The sequence below is a fragment of the Pseudorca crassidens genome, chromosome 8, assembly GCF_039906515.1.
Source record: "Pseudorca crassidens isolate mPseCra1 chromosome 8, mPseCra1.hap1, whole genome shotgun sequence".
NCBI classification, from domain to species: domain Eukaryota; kingdom Metazoa; phylum Chordata; class Mammalia; order Artiodactyla; family Delphinidae; genus Pseudorca; species Pseudorca crassidens.
The window spans coordinates 27393035-27406473 of record NC_090303.1 but is presented as its reverse complement, the minus strand read 5'-3'; the positions used below and the strand labels follow the sequence as shown (position 1 = coordinate 27406473).

The 13439-nt window shown below is 34.3% G+C and overlaps 1 protein-coding gene across 4 annotated transcripts in view; it reads left to right on the top strand.

The window, feature by feature from the left end:
• Window positions 1-13439, top strand: part of PCLO (piccolo presynaptic cytomatrix protein) — a 166896-nt gene that overhangs the window by 96092 nt on the left and 57365 nt on the right. For 2 of the 4 annotated variants that reach the window (XM_067746085.1, XM_067746084.1), the window contains 5 exons: window positions 5880-5973; window positions 7202-7273; window positions 8830-9010; window positions 10615-10809; window positions 11977-12159. In XM_067746085.1, the coding sequence (XP_067602186.1) occupies window positions 5880-5973; window positions 7202-7273; window positions 8830-9010; window positions 10615-10809; window positions 11977-12159 (725 nt within the window). The remainder of the gene's footprint in view (window positions 1-5879; window positions 5974-7201; window positions 7274-8829; window positions 9011-10614; window positions 10810-11976; window positions 12160-13439) is intronic. The other 2 variants (XM_067746086.1, XM_067746087.1) reach the window with 2 other exon arrangements.

Genomic DNA, 13439 nt, shown 5'->3' with positions numbered 1-13439 from the left:
TCTTCGAGAATTGTCAGTGTGGAAAGGAATTATACTGGTGAGGTACTGACATTGTAAGTTAGGCTGAGGAGGCCCACGAGCGAAGTCCTTAAGAACTTGGATTTGAATTTCAGTCCTGCCACTTAAAAGTTGTGAGGTTTCTCTAAAACTGTTTCCTCTTCCACCTAGGAATCATAATAGCCCCCCTCCCAGGGATTTTTGTGAAACACAGGGAGAATGCACCAAAAATGATAAGCATAATGTCTGGCACGTAGTAAGCTCTCAATAAATGGCAGTAGCTATTATTGCTAGAAATATGTATAATAAACTCCACGTAGCCAATGGTCAGTTATCCCTGCAAAAAAGAAATGCAGAATGCTTGGGCTACTGAATTACACCAAATTATTTAACAACACTATATAGAAAATAAAACAACTTTTCTTCAATAATAAGTATAATACATCCTTCATTCTTAAATTTTTTTTTTTAAATGTCCTGTTAACTAAAAGAATTTCACTGGTCCAGTTTTCTTGTCTCCTTTCATTTCCTCTTGCCATCCTTTAATCAAGATACTCATAAGCTCTGACAGCCCAAATGTCAGCCAAGATGAGGTGAAAGAAAGACAAGGAAATAGCCTGAAGAGTCCATGAACTCAAAATTTGTCCCCGGATAATTAAGAAATGGAAATGAGCATATCTGAAGGATTTCGCTGTGGTTTTCTCTCATTACACTGTTGGACAAAGTACAGATTTTTTCACACTAATGAGATTTTGCCATGACTGAAGCTGATTTTTACTCTCATGATAGCTGGAAGCCTAATTCCTGGCTGGACTTTCTCTAAACACCCTTGTTAGCATCTCAAACTATTTCCTCTGGAAAGAATGTAAAGCAGATTCAGGTGTTGTATGTATTTACAATTTGAAGGCCAAAACATTTTATTTTAATAGATTTTTAAAGGAAAAAGAGAAGTACAAACATGTTTTAAAGATACATCCGGAAACCATTTATTTAGCACAGACTGCTCCAGACTCTGCTGGAATTGAGAACACAGCCATAGTGTCAGACTTCAGGGAGCACAGAGGACAATCAAGTGACAGCCCATAAATGCACTATTGCACACAGAGAAACAGAGCTTATAAAATGGCATATGCTCTGTGCTTCTTTCTAAATTAAAGGCAACATCCTCAGAGGAGTAATTTTGAAAAAAACTACACACACACACACACACAAATATATATATATCTTTATTGGACTCATTATATATTTTTTCAATAAAGAAATTTATATGTATTTTTTCCAATCAAGAAAAAACAAAAGAAATGAAGACCTTCAGTACTTTAGATAATTCTGTGAAAGTTAAGAACAAACAAGCCATTATATTCCATTCTTCTTTCTCAATTTTTTTTTTACAGAGAGAACTTTTTTTTCTTCTGGTTTAGGAGAGGGTAATTGAATTTTAAATACCTTTTTCTGCCAGCCTTAAAATCATATCTACCTATGAGAAAATGATTGTCCAATAATGAAAAAGAGAAAGAAAAAGGAAATCAGTCAAAACTTTAAGGAAATAAAGGTTTAGATTTTTTTTTTTTAAGTTTTCGGCTGCACCCCACGGCATGTGGGATCTTAGTTCCCCAACCAGGGATCGAACCCACGTCTCCTGCATTGGAAGGCAAAGTCTTAATCACTGGACCACCGGGGAAGTCCCTAGATTTTTGTTTGATAAACACCGTGTTCCATCTTGATTAATTGACTTTTTATTTTCCCTTATTAAAAAACTTCTCTGATTATTACATATGGCTTAATTGTCCTAAAATAATGTCATTATTGCAATCTTCCCATGAGGGATTGCAGTGTGTTTAACAGACATGGTAGGAAAGGAAAAGGAACTCCACTTATTTCTCAGCCTGGATTTCTGCTCACATTCAAGAATCCCTCTGCTTACCTGGCCACCTTCAACTTGTAAATCCACAGATTTTGATATGGAGATGAGAACTGTGGAGTTTTCAATTGTGTAAAGTGGGAACACAGCCCATTGACATCATGCCCAAGATGGTCAGTACATGGTAGCCATCAGACAAGGGTTCTTGAAGGAAGAGCTTTATGTGGCCATCTCTGCGTGTCAGGAAATTCAAGCGTGAAAAGATTGCAAAGAGATCTCATTGGCATTTACACAGGTCAACCAGGGCTGGTAGAGGCAGGATCAGGAGAAAGGTGTGTTTACCCTCGTTAACCCTAAAGGACACAGACCTTGAAACTTGAGAGAGCTAGAGAGTCAAACTTATTAGTAAGATTAAGATAACCTAGTAAAGTGAACATCTAGATTTTTCCCGACTAATTGGGGTTATATGTGAATGTATCTGAGCAAAAGTAAATTTTAATAATAATTATCCCTAGTTGTTCCACAGCACTCTCTTAGTCTTAGGATATACCATTCAATATTTCCCTAGGCAACTCTAAAGCTGTCCTCATTTTCTATATGTGTATATATACACACACTATAAATAATTTATGTTATATATATAAAACATATATTTAAGTTGAAGTGTACAGTTTTTGACTGTAAAATAAAGAAGACAAACTAGACACTTCAGCTAATGAAATATGCAATTAAGAAATTTTATGATGGGCCTAATCAACTGAGTTCATATAGCTCATGTTTCAGAGCAAGAAATTAGTTTCCCTGTGTTTGAAACCTGGTCCTATGAATTAATAACTATGCAGCCTTGCCAACATGCCTGAATTCCTCTGAGCTTCAATTCTTATCAGCTATAAAATAGGGTAATAAATAATACTGGACACATAGAGTTGCTTTGAGGATGTAACACATGAAAAGCACTTAGAACTCCGCCTGTGAAAAAGTAGCGTTTCGTAAATGTTAGCTGTTATTATTTCAATGTGCTTACTTTATAAAGTGCTTCTCATGACATAATGGTATGTCAGTACAATTAAGAGTTTTGCAGTTGTACATTTTGATAGAGCATAATTCCTGGTGCAGAGTTGGCATTCGATAATTTTGCTACATATGGGTGAAAAAATGACTAAAGTATGCATGTGAAATATAACAATTATTAATATTATAAATTAAAATATGTTAACTAATATATCTTTTTGAAGACATTTCAATAGTTCAGGCTATTTTAATATACACTGACATATCTAGAATTTTAGTAAAAATACATGAGTTTGCATTTGACATTAACTTTCCATCTTCAATCTTATTTTAAAATTTTGTGCGTTCAATTTTTCAGAATTTGAAAAAAATAACAATTTTACCACTGTTCAGTGTATTATGAATCTTAATCCCTAATATGTTTTTCCCATGGTCTCACCACTTGGATAATTAAGTCCAAAACAGACAGAAACTTTAAAGCTCATACTACACAATGTGTTTTTTTCTTAGTGTACCTACTACAGGAATAGCCATGAATTCTAAATAGCAACCAGAGTTGGCTGTTAACTTAAAAGTGGTCATATTCATTCTTCTTATGTCATTAATTTAAAGAATCAAAATCATAAAGTATAAAGGGACATAATTTGCTAAAATAGTTTTGAATTTTGTTATAAAATATTTTAAACTTACTGAAAATTATAGATAATACTGTCACAAATACTTGTGTTCTTGCTATCCAATTTTATCAAATCGTAACATTTTGCTATATTGGCTTCAGATTTTTTTTAATAAAAAATATATTACAAGTACGCCTGAAGTCCTCTGAAACCATTCCCCTGTCCTCCTGAGACAACCACATAATAGAGTTTAACATCTATAATTCCCAAGCTGTCATATGATATTAATGTTTGTCATACATATATACAAGTAGACATAAATAATTTACAGTATTATTTCATGTAATTTTAACTTTATATCATGATAACTTACCATAGGTTTTCTTCTGCAAATTATTTGCTCAAGATTTTTTTTAAGATTTATCTATCTTGATAAATGAAGGTATATTTCATTTAACTGCTGCTTAAATTTAATTGAATAAATATATCATAATGTATTTATTTATTATATTATTAACACACTATTAGAAACAATGAATGCTCTTTAACAAATTCCTTTTGTACGTGTGGGAGAATTTCTCTAAAGTAGAAGTGGAATTAAGTCAAAGTGGAATTTTCTGGGTACTTGAGTGCATGAACTTCACTAGACATAGACAAATTTACCTAAAAAGTATATGTACAAATGTATACTTTCTGTTCACAGTCTATGAAAGTTCCTGTGTCTTTGAATCATTGCCTATACATTTCCCCAGAATTATTTGCACTTTGTGCTGAATGAAAAAATTGTCAAATCCTGCTCTCTTTTTTTGTACTTTCAGATAGGTTGGTTACAAATGAGAATAGTGCTGCTTCATTTCTTAAATTGGATTCAGTTCACAGTGGCTGAAATGTGAGGTCTCAGGAGACGTGAGCTCAGTGGTTCTCAGTGGTTCTCAATTTGGCAATACTTTAGATTTACCTAGATCATTTTTAAAATTCTGATGCTCAAGCCTCACCCCAGACCTGTTAAATAAGACTCTCCTTGTGGGTGAAGGGCAGGGGGATGTGGGTGCCGTGCTAGTTGCCCCACCTACCACCCTGGGAACTCAGATCCCAAAGTGATCCTAATATGCAGTCAACGTTGGAAATTATTGCCCTTGTGTATGTCTGATAAGAAAGAGAATAAAGCCAGAGGGAGAAAAAAAGATACTTGGCTGTAGACCCATCTCTAAAAGTGAGTGGTGAACTGGAGCTTGATTCTTTAGTTTTATCTAGGATAGTTTTATCTAGGATGAATAAGTAAATTAGCATCTGGGGAACAATAGTAGGTATTCCAGAATTTGGCAATGCTTGAGACCAGGAATATAACAAGAGTTAGTCTGCTGACAGCAGTTGGGAATAGAACTACAGATCCAGGGTCAGGATGCAGTACCTTTAGGGTAAGGCAGTTTATGAAGTCCAGGCACGTGAATGGACCCCAAACAAACAGGTTTGTTTTCTAGGCAGAACATTTGGAAAAAGCCAGTGAGTGTTAGAGAAAAGCTTTGTCTATGTGGGCACCATTGGCTCATAGCAAATAGCAATAATTCCAACCCCATTAGCTGGTTGATGCCTGTTATAAATGTTTTGTCATACTTAATTAGAATAAGTTTTGAAAGTAAGTTATGCTTAAACGTGTAAGATATAAGCTTCTAACTGGTGATCAGAGGGTATGGAAGAGTCAAGGATAAACTGAAATGCCCCAAGTTATAATGCATGAGGAAAAATTTTGATTTGGTTCATCATTTGTAACATAAGCTATTGACATAAACCAAGAATTTGTATTTAATTAAGATTGTTTCATAACTAGATTAAGTATTCTACTTTACCAAGAGTGTCAAAATCTACTATAAATATAAGGTAACAAATGTTCATGGAATCTCACCTATAGCAACAGCCATTTTTCATCCTTTCCTCAGTCAGTACAGTTATTTCAGCTTTTTACACAAAAAAATGAATTGAGAGACCATTTGGCTTTGCTGACATGATCAGTTGCAAAACTATTGGAAAGTTAAATATCCAATTATTATTTATGGGACAAGAAGATATTGACATTACTGTATAGTTCATGTAATTATCTCACACATTCAGGAGAGATTAAGATTTCTAAAATTGTATTCTAGTTAGAAGACCTAAAAACTTTTCTTTAAAAAAAAAATACCTTAGGGAAAATAAAACTAAAGGCATCCAAGATATTTTTGAATTGTCATTGTGCATTCAACTTAAAATACAGTTTAAGACATGAGGATGAGGAGATGATTACATAGTGATTCAAAACAAAATACCTTTAAAAGTCTGCATGCCCTTCAGGTTGACTATGAAGTCATCGGTCAAGGTAAATAATCAGGGTAATTCTTTCTCTTTTTCCAATTCAGTGCTGAGTACAAGAGAAGGACTAAATATGTTCAGAAAAGTCTTAATCCTGAGTGGAATCAAACAGTAATTTATAAAAGTATCTCCATGGAACAGGTATGCAATGATTATTTTCTATATGACAGATTCAGGCTAATATAAAAATAGTGATGATAGAATTACTGAAAGATTGTGATTCATATCAATTTTTCCATACAAACAAAAAAAATTAAGTAAAATACATGCAAGAAATATAGCCAGTAAAAGGAACTGGGTGCAGTTCGAAGATACAGTGAAAGAAAATGTGCACATTTTCACAAAACAGCTAAAAAATAAAATGAATAAGACTAGTGGGACATTTTCCACTGATTATTTCAAAATCAAATATTTCAGTAGACTGGGCTCTATTTATCATATTTTGAGGGAAAATATTTTCCAGCTAGCTGTATTTTGACTTTCATAAACAAAGAAAAAATAAGATTCAGATGCACTGAAATGAATTACCCCTCCTGGCAACAATTTAGGGATCATCTCTTTTCTAAATTGAGGCTTCCTACGGATCTGGCATTGTGCAACTAAACTGTACAGAAGAAAGCGTGAAGAAGACTAGTGTAAAGGATTATCACAACAAATAGATGACTCTAAGCAAAATTGCATCAATGTGTTTCTGAAAATCTTCATGTCATAACTTTGTATCAATAATAGAAAATAACTGATGGTTTATAAAGATGAATTCAGAGAGAAAAGAATACAAATAGAATAGGAAGAAGACATCCATGAAAACAATTTACAAATGAGTTGTCTTTCAAAATGAGGTTTCTCATTTATCCTTTGGAAGATTTCTAATTTGACTATGAAATTGAAGCTGGATATAAATTGTAATCTGGGTTCTTGAGTTTAAAATAAGTTACGTTCACCTGCAGAAATAAGACAGTGCTACTAATGTGTTTTGGCAATTTACTGAAACAAAAAACTATAACCCAAATACTTTGAATAACCTAGACATTTTTGCAACCTATGAATTTCATGTATTTAAAGAGTATATATAGATTCTGCTTGGTACTTTTAATAATGGGCAGGGGTAGAATAACAGGAAATAAGTAAAAATCACCCTTTTTTTTGCAAAATAGTGAGGTATCTTATGACCAAATACTTGGTTGGACCACAAAATGATTGACAGTTTACATAATATTGAATGTAAGTATACAGTTTTATATAAACTTAAAGTATTTTTACATAAGCGGAAAGAGTTCAAGGAATGAAAATATAAATGAGTCTATTATATGAGTATAATGAAAATTTATGATGAGAAACGAGGTTAATGACATTTTGATTTGAACTGTAGCTCAAGAAGAAAACACTGGAGGTGACAGTCTGGGATTATGATAGATTTTCTTCCAATGATTTTCTTGGTGAGGTGAGCCTATGGTTTCCTTTTTTTTATTTGCTTCATTATAAACCATCAATTAAATCTTTATGGAAAGCATATTTCTTAAGTGTATAAGATAACTATTTCTGGATAAAATTCTTTGGTGGATAGAATTTATTTACAAATGACTCTGAATAGATGAATAGCAACTGGAGAAATAATTTTCACTTTACCACTTGATGTACTTTCTAATTAATTTGAAAGATGAAATATTAATTGTTTTGATAGAAAGTTATATAATCATGCTGTGAATCCAAATGATTATGTAAAAGATTGGAGATAAATTTATTGTATTATAAAATGAGCTGGATTTTTTTCAAATGCATTTTCAGTTTATTTAATTGCTATTCCTCATTGCACGTATGAATGACTTGATGTGACATTTTACATACTTCGTTTAAGTGTCCCACAAAACATCTCAAAATATTTTAAGAAGCAAAACTAGAAGTAGGAGAAAGCAGTAAAAACAATTTTTATAAATTCACAAGGAATGTAACCTAATTATGAAGTGTGGCAGGATGGTCAGATTCTGTGATATTTTTCATCTGTCATATTCCAAAAATACATATTTTGTTTAGTGATCTTTGCTTAAAGCAGAAGTTATGAATTAATGTTAAAAAAATAAATCTCCAAAAATATATAACACCTAGAAAATACAATATCCTTTTGATAGAGACAATAGAAAACAGTTGAGTAGTCTAGGTGACATGATGTCTTGTTTGGCTCCTACACTCTGTACCTTTTTCCCATCAAAACTAGATCATTTGAACTTCACCTACAGGCTCCATGTGGTATAGCCACTTGGACTAATCTTGGTCTTAGACAGGACTACTCTAGAGTACGGTTATATCTGATTTATTTTCCTATTTCAAAAAGCTGATTTATTGAAGTCCTTATAATTTATTGTTCACATGAACCTAAAGCATATATCCATTGTGTGGTTTTATTTTTTAATATCTGCTCAAATATAAGATGCCAACTACTGTAAAATGCACCATTGTTTATGTACCACTAAGAAAAAATGTTGCCAATTAAACCATGACACAGCGCTTTCTTATTGTAAACTGTTGGTAATCTCTCTGTTTCAAATGTGAACTAAAGTATGTTTTAAAATAGAGGGAATAAGTTAGTAATTGAAAATTAGCCATTCTTTTTCATTTTGTCCCTCTTGTAACTAAAATCAAACAATCTGCAAAAAAACACTAGCCCAGTTTAAGAATATCATGTGTCCATTTAACAAAAGAAGACTTTATTTTATGAAGAGATTGACTTGTGACTCTACCTTTTTGCATCATCTCCAAATAATTTAATTAATAGAGATGTCATACAGTTCAAGTTAACCAAACGTTTATACAGCATCTGGTATGCACAAGACATTCTCAGTATCATGGGTGAAGAAAAATGAGGAAGACCTCATCATCCTAAAGGTTATACTATATCCTTTGACTTATGTCCTTGAATAAGTTTCAGATCACAGAAAAAAAACAACAAACGAATTACAGCTTAATCCATAAATTTTACTCACTTATTGCACTTTTTTCCAGGTATTGATTGATTTATCTAGCACATCTCACCTCGATAACACGCCTAGGTGGTATCCTCTCAAAGAACAGACTGAAAGCATTGATCATGGCAAGTCCCATTCCAGTCAAAGCAGCCAGCAGTCCCCAAAGCCGTCTGTCATCAAAAGCAGAAGCCATGGTATCTTCCCTGACCCATCCAAGGGTAGGAGATATTTCAAGTAGAAAAAAGCTTTTGTCTTTTTGTTCACTCAGTATATTCTTGAATATGAGTGCCTGTATATTTAATATCTTTTGAAAGGTATTATATTGGGAAATATTTAATATAATATCATGCAAAGAGTAGTGGATGTGGAATCAGGAGAAAGGGGCTTTAGTCTCAGATCAGCCCTTAATTAGGTTGATGCCTTTGTGATCTTCACCCCTCTGGTTCTCTGTTTTTCAACCTCTAAAATAGAGGAGGTTGGGTTATATGAGCTATTGGGTCTTTTTCAGCTCTCAAAATCTAGGTTAATATGACTTTATAAAATACGTTGGGGTATTTCATAAAGAAAACATAAAAATCCTCAACAGTTCATTGACTAGACATAATCATCATTACCATTTATGCATGTTTCTTCTGTTTAAATCCCTATTTTTTCATATGTATATTCTTACTCATAAATCATATATGTAATATATGGACATAAACAGTTTTGCATTCTGCTTTTTAATGATATCAAAAACATTTTCCTCATGTCATCAAAACAATTGGTATGCTGAAAATTACTTAAACCTTTCCTAAGTGGTGCATTCAAACTAATTCTATGATTTTTTTAACTACTATTATTATTTTTTAATTGCAGCGTCATACATTGGGTTTGGCAATATGCACAGCTTTCCCATTGGAATGGGCTTTTCCTTTGGGAGGTTCATTAACCAGTTATCCTACAACACAACAGTAATCTTCATCATAAAATGAGTTAACTGCCTGTATGAGAGAACCATGTAGTATCTTTCCAGGATATGCTGAGCTATTTATAAGTATTAAATAAAAATTTTTATATTGGATCTGAGTATTCCTTCCTTTTCGCCTCTTCTCAGGAAGTACAGCAAATTGAAAAGTGGTTCTTTGCAATTTGGATTGGAAATGCAAGTGTTCTAGGAGACGAAAAACTGAGGTCGTGTCCAGGAGGCCACTGAGTTAATACAATAAACAACTGACTACAATAAGTGCTGTAGATTACTTATGAGTTGTATAGATCATTTCTGGATTCCACTTAGCCAGATCAGCTCTGCACTAATTAACATTCTGGAAGATGATTGGTATAAAGACCTGTCTCTCTATGACTACCACAGTAAATGTGTGATCTTATATATACATTCTCTAAAATCACCTGAGATGATGATATAATACAGTCCCCACTTCCATGTATCCCAGTGACTCGCACACCTTCCTCCAAGAATTTTACTTAAAACTCCTCCTGCGGCAATGTCAGCCTATTGTTTCTTCCCTGGTCCCTACTAGAATTAGCAGAGTTGCTTGGTGAAACTGTAAGTTAATATATTCATTTATATGAGACTACTTAGAATGTATTTATTCCTCTTCTCAAACCTTTCTTCTCAAGATTATCATCCTCTTGCCTTTCCTCCCAAAAATTGTCTCCCAAATGTTGAATCACCTCGCTGTATGGTGAGCAGTTGCATAAACGCGCCAAAAAAGAAACAGAGTTAACTTAAATCTTAGACGGTTTCAAATTATGTGAGACCCAGCTTGACAGGAGGAACGTTGGAGCAAATTTAACTCATGTTTTACCCTTTTGTAACCAGACATGCAGGTTCCCACCATTGAGAAATCCCATAGTAGTCCCGGTAGCTCGAAATCCTCATCCGAAGGCCATCTCCGCTCTCATGGACCATCTCGCAGTCAAAGCAAAACCAGCGTCACTCAGACCCACTTGGAAGATGCAGGGGCTGCTATAGCCGCTGCCGAAGCCGCCGTGCAACAACTCCGCCTTCAACCAAGTAAAAGACGCAAATAAATTCCTCAGCATGGCAGCTTAATGTTCATCTGTTGCCTTTCTTTCCTGCTGTCCTTCCCCATTTGCTTTGTTTTGTGCTTTCCCTGCTCCCTCTGTTCTCTGTCCCTTTGTCTGTGTAGGAACAGTATCGATACATAAATATGCTCTCTCTCATTTAGTTCTTTTTTGTTTTACTTTACATAGAACGAAATAAAACTGGCTGTTTCTCCTTTGTCTCCACCATCCATCCAACCTGGCTCATAGTATTTGGTAGCTGTGTCTGTGATGTGTGCAGGCAAAACTATGTTGTGTGTCCTTTTTGTGTGCACTTAAATATCCTTTAGAATACAGGAATTATAAGCACAAGTGGCTGCCAGTTTTCCAGGCATTACACCAAAAAAAGGCACACACATAAGCATTGAGCAGATTAGCAATGAGAGTCTCACCTCTGAAAAACACTAAAAAATTTTAGGCAGAAGAGTCATGTAACCAACAGTCAAGTTCTAGAACCTAGGGGAAATGGAAAAAACATTTTACGCTTAAAATTTTTAATAAATTATGCATGTGAGATAATGAGGCTTTCCACGTGAGAAACTTTGTAGTCTTTTGGAGAAAAAAAATCTGTAAAGAAAATAATGTTTCCTATATTCTCAAAAAAGTATGTAGTATTAATATATGTCTAAGCATATTCGATGAGGCCATGTTACCTCATTAAGGATCCATTCTGTTGGATCACACTTTGTATATGATACAAGAGAATTTATAGGGTTATTCTTCTTTCTAACCACTGGAAATCATTTGGAAGCCAAGATATCAATTAAAGCGTAACAATTCACCCATCTTAACTGCTGTAATTTCAATTGATAGAATTATATAAGAACTTAGTGAGTACAGACACTTTAAAAATGTAGGAGCACTGTTACTTCCAAGAGGCATCAGGCAAACAACGGAGATAGATGAATATTCTCCCCATCTCCCAAAGTCATCATTTACAAAGAAACAGCCAGTTTTAACCCCCTTTAGTGCTGTGCATGTGGTGTCATTTTGGCATTTGAAAACAAAACTTCCTTCGATAGAGCAAAAGATCACTTCTGTTTGCATGAATAACATTCAAGCTGGTTCCATCTGAGGATACATACTCTGGGTTTCCATTTCACCCACACTACCACAGCAGCACATAAAAGCGGTCAGTCTAATCATGCCAGGAAGCAGCACAGACACAGCATAGCAGGAGTCCTCCCCATTCAAAGAACTCAGTCTGATAATCTGCCTCCACCAGCTAATGGCAACCAAGACCAAAGCCAGCTAGCCCTCAGGAAGGTGATGTCTGACGGACCAGTCAATCCAGAAGGAGGTGAGCAGAAAGGCGCTATTCAAAGCACACAGCAAGAACATCCCCCAAATTTAAAGCCCTCATCTTTTAATTTTTAGAGATTGTCTGATAAAGTATGTTTATCCACTTTTTAATGTGCTTTTGTGGGCATGGCATTTCAGGACTTCATCATCACTGTGTAAGTCCCAAGATGAGTCCCATAATATATTGACTACAGTGATTTGTATTTTTCTATGCACTGGGCATCTTTTGACTTTTGTTGGGAAATAGATTAACAGTATTCATATTGCAGAATGGAACGCATGCTACTAACGTAATCTGTTCAAGCATGACTATAAATATGTTGCACTGTGATAAAAGTTTAAACTGCTCACAATTCGAGTTAGCATACCAGTTGGAATGTAGATCAGTTTTTGTTGAATATTATTTCAAGTGTAACTTTTTTAAAAAATTCAGTGGATTTTGGAAATCTTAGAGGAAAGTAAAGGAAAAAATTGTTAATGCACTCATTCACCTTTACATGGTGAAAGTTCTTTCTTGATCCTACGAACACATTTTTTCCACTCATGTTTCCATAGTTTTCAAGTGTATCAGATGTGTTGGGCATGTGAATATCCAAGTGCCTGTGTAATAAATAAAGTATCTTTATTTCATTCATAAACCACTGGGTTCTGAGCCATTGTTATATGATGCAGCTTAAAATGAGTGTGTCAGTTTTTGCTTTCTCATTTGATTCCTTGCAATAGAGAATTTAAAGTTACTGCTTCGTTGCTAGTGCAAGCTATAATGATAGAATATTGAGTTGCAGGACAAAGTTTCATGTCGGAAACATAAGATAGATGGGGAGTTATTACCAAATAAAAGTACCAGAGCTTACATAAACATGTCAATAAATAATGGGTTTGGGCTACTCTAGGCAATGCTTCCACTCTTCCTTTCTTGCACGTCTGATCTACTTCACAATCTTCTCAGCTTTCTGGATAAAGGAAGACAAATCCAATGAGTCTTGCTCCAGACAGGCACCTAGACTTGATCCATGGCTTTTTTAGGAAGGAAAGCAAGTTAATATCTGTCCCTAACTTGACACCAACAATTTGTGGAATTTTCCCCAAGAAAGAATGCCACTCACTGCCAGTGACAGGGATCAAACCAGGGTGATTATAAAATTATCTTCATTGTAATTCAAATTTAAATTTAATTTTAATTCAAAAACATATATCAAAGAAAGGATAAAAAAAAAACGATAGCAGTGTTTGCCCCCTTAAGTCCCTTCCAGCCGTAAAACACTTGATTCTATGATT